Source organism: Cynoglossus semilaevis, chromosome Z, assembly GCF_000523025.1.
Source record: "Cynoglossus semilaevis isolate Cse_v1.0 chromosome Z, Cse_v1.0, whole genome shotgun sequence".
Taxonomy (NCBI): Eukaryota; Metazoa; Chordata; class Actinopteri; order Pleuronectiformes; family Cynoglossidae; genus Cynoglossus; species Cynoglossus semilaevis.
In genome coordinates, this window is record NC_024328.1 from 10,338,493 (window position 1) to 10,345,706 (window position 7,214).

Sequence of the window (7,214 nt, forward strand, 5' to 3'; positions counted from 1 at the left end):
ATTGGTAAAGACTGCTCCAAACAAGGATTCTCCACCAATAGGAGGTATGTGCATGTGCTGTAGTTAATCAAGTCAGATAAGACCATGCAATTCGGATGTTTTTCTGTCTTTGTCTTTTGTTGGTCTTCTGTCAGTCTCCTTATTTGTCTTCTGCGACAATCAGAGAAACAGATATGCGCATCAGTGATCCCCAAACGAAGCTAGGCCATAAGCTGAACCCGATTATCGTTTCCTCTCGCTCCGACGTCTGGGAATTAGTGATGTGTCGTTCGCAAGCGATTCGTTCAAAATGGACAACACACTTCAGTGGTCAGTACCTTGGCATTTCACTAAAACAGTACTGTAACACTCTCAAATGTGTACTCTTTAATCTTTAGGTGACATTTGTCTTTTACATCAGCAGATACTGCTGGTTTCAGTTCTGGATGTTTTAAAAAGACGTAAAAAGAAGTATTTGTGTAAGGCTCAGTGGCGCATCCCACTGTTGAATGTGAAACACTGCATTTCTCAAGCTCTGCTGGCACTACATAACAGGGGAGGGAAATGCACTTGTTACCACAGTAGAATTAAATACACTAAAACAATAAGGCACAAAAACATTGATTAAGACTAATTACAAAGCTGATCTCTGCAAACTAATCTTTTACTACAATTTAATTACTCTGCAAACTAACCTTTCGCTTTGACCTAATCTATCATTGCAAAGGAATCATTCTCTGTGAACTAATCTATCGCTGTGAACTAATCTTTCGCTGTGAACGAATCATTCTCTGTGAACTAATCTTTCGCTGTGAACTAATCTTTCGCCGTGACGAATCTCTTGCTGTGAACTAATCTTTCGCTATGAACGAATCATTCTCTGTGAACTAATCTTTCGCCGTGAACGAATCATTCTCTGTGAACTAATATTTCGCTGTGAACGGATCATTCTCTGTGAACTAATCTCGCTTCGTTCTCGCAGATTCGTTTCATTTGTCACGTGACAGACAGCTCGGGTCTTTTTTGCTCTCATTTATCTTCACATTGTGGTGTGTTTTTATTTCTTAGCTTTTCACATGGTTTTAATTACTTGTGGCATTTTGTGTACTTTGTAGACTTTGTCAGCGGAAGCAAACCATGTTGCCTTATTTAGTGTCGGAGAACCGCACCCTTCTTTACAATGCCCACAATGGGCTAAAGCGCCAGCTGCTGTAAAACGAATGAAATGATTAGTTCAAGATTCGTTCACGACTCGTTCATTTTACTGTTCGAGAGGTAAAGATTCGAATCAATAAAAGGAGTCGGTCTTGAAAAAACAAATGGAGCTTGTCATTTGTTACTTTCTTTTATTGATCAAAATTATCGTCTATTTTCCTCATTGTTCTTCGTGCAGGTGGCTATGTATAAAGCACTGTTTAGAATCCATTTGGCCCACTTTAGAAGACTTTCGGGAGAATTCATCTCTATCGGTAACGTTAAGTAGAACCACGGAGGAAGCCGTGTTGCCGGAAGTGTAGACATCAATCAGCTACTCGATTGGTGTAGCACGATCACGTGTTAAATCGTGCCACCTCTCGTGCACCGTGTTTAAAAAGTTCTGTTAGGCAACTGGACGTGAATTTTCTAAAAGAAGACGTTTCGCCTCTAATCCAAGAGGTTTCTTCAGTTCTAACTGGTGGTGGGGAGGACAGCAGATAAATACTCTCAGTGAGAAAGAATAGAGCTACTTCAGCTCCACCCTGTTGGGTCAACTTAAACTTGGGGTCAACTATGAAAGTGTAAACAGTCGTTAAGAGTCTGATGGGTCGTTGTGGTCCCCATCAGAACGGTTTCAGTCACCTGCCTCTTTGTTGTGTGAAACAGAGGTGAAACTTTTGGGTATTGTTCCTAAAAGTGCTTTGTAAGTGGGTGATGGGTTGTGTCCGAGTCCACCTCCTCTGTTGAATGATGGTTTTTCCAGGTTGACAAAAATGGCGTATTTTACCCCTCTCTCAAACCATCGGTCTTTCCTGGCCAAAATGTGTACATTGTTGTCCTCAAAGGAGTGGGTTTTGTTTTTGAGGTGTATGTGAACAGCCGAGTCCTGTCCTGAGGAGTGGGCCCTCCTGTGTTGGGCCATGTGCCTGTGTAGCGGTTGTTTAGTCTCCCCAATGTACAGGTCAGTACATTCCTCACTGCACTGAATGACATAAACCACATTTTCCAGCTTGTTCCTTGGAGTCTTGTCTTTGGGATGAACCCGTTTTTGTCTTAGGGTGTTACCAGGTTTGAAATGTACAGGGATCTGGTGTTGGTTAAAGATCCTCCTAAGTTTTTCCCGAAACTCCTCCTTTTAAAAACGCCCATCTGGGATAGCCACAGGTCTCGAGAGCTGTCGTAATGTGTCCCTGTTCGCTCATCTTACCTATTAGTGGTGGGAATGGTGTCTGCCTGTGAGTGAGGGGTTCTGATAACTCATAATTTGTGCTCCAGTGGGTGGTGTGACTCAAAACGGAAATACTGGTCTGTGTGGGTTGGTTACTTGTACACCTCTATGTTGAGCTGTCCTCTGTCCTCTGAGATGTGAACCACACAGTCCAGGAATGCAAGACTGTTGTTTTTCACATCTTCCCTGGTGAACTTGATGTTCCTGTCCACAGCGTTGATGTGGTTTGTGAAGTTGTTGCCCTCATGGACCTTGACCTTGACCCAAGTGTCGTCCACATATCCGTTCATAGCGATTAGTTCACAGCGAATGATTAGTTCATAGCGAAAGATTAGTTCACAGAGAATTATCCGTTCACAGTGAAAGATCAGTTCACAGTGAAAGATTAGTTCATAGAGAGTGATTCATTTGCAATGATGGATTAGTTCACTGTGAAAGATTAGTTTGCAGAGTAATTAGATCGTAGTGAAAGATTAGTTTGCAGAGAGTGATTAGTTCGCAGAGAGTGATTTGTGAATGATTCGTGAGTTCAATATGAACAAATATTTCATATGACTCGGTAGTCACGAGTCACGAACCTTTCATATGACTCGAGAATTATATGAAAGATTCGTTCATTTTGAACGAATCACTCGCGAACGACACATCACTACTCCATGTAGAGATTTGCCACTATGGGAGACACATAATGTTATTGCGCGTTGAAGACGCTAGTTCATTATAAAATGCATGGATACAAAAAACTGGCAGGGTATTTTGCGACGAACTTTTTGTTGTACGTTTAACATAACTCGTTCTTATTTATGAAGTCTAGATCGTGTAGTTCCCAAACGTCGGAGAGGAATTCAATTTCTAAAGGACTTTTCGTGGTTCACCTTACGGCCTGAGTAGGCGTTCACTGCCGATAATTTAAAACACGTACACCTGAGTTCTGTTATCGAGACCTGTTTTTGACGTAACGACTGAACAAACAGTGTTTAAAACTGTCTTTTGTTTTTACAAAACACACCGGAAGAGTCTGAAATGGAAGATGAAGAGACTGTACCTCTTTCCCGGAGTGGTTCATAACTATGTTTTCTGCGCAATAGTATTTGTATTTAGAATAATTAGCATGGATTTGCTAACATAGTGTAGCATACCCCCATTTGAAAAACGTGTCGTTCGTGAACAGTAAATTACAAATGTGAACTTTTAGTTTCCACGACTCGTTTTAGAGTCGTACGAACAGCTCAGTTTATTTTATTTATAGTGGTATTAATAAATAGGCGTTTACAAAAAGTAACGTTGTGGGTGTTGTGTTGTGCTGTGTTCGGCTGTTCCGTGCACCGCTGTTTGTACCAGTACTAAATAGATAGTTCGGGTGAAAATGGAAAACCAACAATAACTTAACAGTAATCTCTGAATAACTGTGACAGTTATGTAAACATTAAATATGATATGACAAACAATGAATTAAAACACATGGGCTTCATAAACGTGGAGTTTTGGTGTATATGTATATTTATCTATATCAGTAAATGTATTTAGATATACATATTAAATATGTGGATCTGGCAAATAATCTCTGCAGCTGACTAAAATTTAGAAATGTATAAAAAAAGGTGCAGTATGTTTTAAATCCTATGCTGTTTTACTGCTTCTACTTGTTCAAATTTCCACTAGAGATCTGCCTACAAAAGAGCATTACTAATGTAAATTATTTTTCTCATTGAAAAGGTTGGAAATGTTTAGCGTTGTTTGCAATTAATTGCAGTGTTTCTCCACGAATAATCACTGTATACATGACAAGAATATATACTATCTTAGGACTGACGGTTAGTATAACCATCGTGCTTGGCCTTAATGGCTAACTTTGTGTAAAGTTTCAGCTAAATGCAGGGTCTTTATAGTGGAGAATTCAGGCACTTGAGAAATGACTGCAGTCCAACACAGGTGTAAAGTTATATAAAAAGAAGAAGTGGGTACTAAAATAAATGGATCAGAAGAAAAACCTCATAAACAGTAGTTAATTCCTGTGTTTTTCCTTGTTTAGAGTTGCGGAAGCAGAAGTTGACTGAATACCTGGCAGAAAAAAGAAGAGTGAAGAAGCCAAATCCAAGGTACCATATTTTACGCTCTATAAGGTGCACTTAAAAGCCTTTAATTTTCTCAAAAATTGACACTGCGCCTTATAACCCGGTGCGCTTTATGTTATGTTATTATTACTTCCGGTTGCGCTTACTGAGCCCTTACCGATTTTATAAAGCCAAACCACACAGTGCCTCACACATGATGGCACACAACTGGAGCACACTGGGAGTCAACAATGACATGTAACTCTTAGACTTAGACTTTCTTTATTGTCATGGTACAGAAACACAAGAAAACAGTGAGTCTGGAAATGTATATTGCTTTGCCACCGGAGTACACTGTACATAACATTCTGAACCATGTTTACACTCTGTTGGCACATACCGCACCCACAACGTCCGTCTTTGCTCAAGATTCGAGATCCAAGATTCAAGAAAATCTGCTCCCTTCTTACAGGCAGGAACCCAAACGTCAACATGCCTTAAAGTTAACGTTACAATTCAGGTTGGACCAATCAGACGGTATCTTACAAAAGGTTTTTTCTGCAACAGACTGGGATTTTTTGAGCATGTTAGTGATAACATTTGGGTTAATGGAGCTATGATTTTTTTTTAACATTTTCCAGTGACAGTCTACTGTATGGTCCCCACCTATTACTCTATCCTTTTTGTATTTGTTGAATTGATAAGTTTGAAGAATTTTACTGCTGGAAATGTTAGACCTTTTCAACACCAGTATTTCGGAATATATGTGCATTCTTTGTTGATAATAATTCCTTATTAACGTTTCGTGTTACTATGACTTTTTCATTACAGTACAATATAGGTGTTCTTAACTTTAATTTTCATACATGTATATATGAATATGTGTCTTTTTTTTTCCCCCCTCAGTCATCTCCATAACAATAAAATCCAGAGTATGGGAGCAAGATGCTTTGATGGTCTACAGAGTCTTGAGACACTGTAAGTATGGCTCTCTCTCTCTCTCTCTCTCACACACACAGGTTAAACCCAGAGATTATTATTATTAAAGAACCTCCAGTGCTGAGTTAAACCTTTAGTGGTCAGTAGATCTACAGGAGTTTCATCCCTTTCATGTCGTTTTGACCATTTTCTATAATCTTGGGTGATATTTTTTTGCTTTTTTAAAGACACTTTTTGTTTGCTCTACTTTGAAAAACACGTTATAAATTGGGATTAAATCACGAAAAAGTCATTTCATTATATAAAAAGAAAAGAACTGCCGTATGAACACAAGCCCAATATCATCTGGTTCGCAAACACTAACAACACAAGTAGGCGCTTTTTAAATAGCATTTTAAAGTTTGTCATCAATCCCTGTTTCACAAAATTCCATAGTGGTTCAGCGGAAATTACCTACCGTCAGTTCAGTTAACGAACCTGTCAATCAAAGAGTGACATCTTTGACTGAGAGTGCAGACACTGCAGTCCACGGTCTGGGCAGGTTGAACTCAAAACTGCCAATGGTTAAATCTGAGCTTTCCTCTAAGAGGCAATTGTTGAATGGAGTCAAATATGTCCGCCCCAAGGTTAATGCAGCGCCTATGAAATCATTAGAAAGCAACATTTATATTTGTATGATGGCTGTGACAATAATTCTGTTTATTTATTTATTTTATACATATTTTAAAACAATGAAATGTATTCAAGAATTTTCTTGATGACTGTTTCAAATATGCAGCAAAACTAATGAAGACTTGTAACTTATTTGTATTTGAGTTTTATATGTGACAATTAAATAAAATTAATACTACAACTGTCTATTCCGTTTACATCCTCTGCTCCAATCAGAGAAACAGCTATGCGCATGTGTGATCCGCAAATCAAAATTTGAAACGTCCAATCAGGGAAGTAGGCGTTCACTCCCGGTAATTTCAAACAGGGATACCTGAGCTCTGTTGTCAAGACCTGTTTTTAACGTACCGATTTTACAGTTTCTTAAAATTGTCTTAAGGTTTTACAACATATTACTGAAATGGAAGAAGAAAAAGAGAGTGTATCGATTCTTTCCCGGAATGATTCGTGGCTATATTTTCTGCGCAATAATATTTGTGTTTACAATAGTTAGCATGGATTTGCTAACATAGTGTAGCTTACCCCCATTTGGAAAACGTGTCGTTCGTCAACAGTAAATTATAAATGTGAACTTTTAGTTTCCACGACTCGTTTTAGGGTCGTACGAACTACTCAGTTTATTGTATTTATAGTGGCATTAATAAATAGGCGTTTACATAAAGTAACGTTGTGGGTGTTGTGCTGTGTCCGGCTGTTCCGTGCACCGCTGTTTGTACCAGTACTGAATAGATAGTTCGGTGAAAATGGAAAACTGGTCATCTTAACAATAATCTCTGAATAACTGTGAAAGTTACAATGACATAAAATATAATAAGTGATATGGATCTGGCAAATAATCTCTGCAGCTAATTAAAATTTAGAAATGTATAAAAAGGTACAGTATGTTGTTTGACTGCTTCTACATGTAAAACTTTCCACTAGAGATCCGCCTACAAAAGAACATTACTAATGTAAATTATTTTTCTCATCGATATAGTTGGAGATGTTTAGCGTTGTTTGCAATTAATTGCAGTGTTTCTCCACGAATAATCACTGTATACATGACAAGAATATATACTATCTTAGGACTGACGGTTAGTATAACCATCGTGCTTGGCCTTAATGGCTAACTTTGTGTAAAGTTTCAGCTAAATGCAGGGTCTTTA

General features: G+C 38.5%; 1 protein-coding gene across 1 annotated transcript in view; it reads left to right on the forward strand.

Moving 5' to 3' along the window:
* ckap2l (cytoskeleton associated protein 2-like) overlaps window positions 1–7,214 on the forward strand; it is a 16,057-nt gene that overhangs the window by 3,446 nt on the left and 5,397 nt on the right. The window contains exon 2 of the mRNA XM_008336291.3: window positions 4,437–4,503. Within this exon, the coding sequence (XP_008334513.1) occupies window positions 4,437–4,503 (67 nt within the window). The remainder of the gene's footprint in view (window positions 1–4,436; window positions 4,504–7,214) is intronic.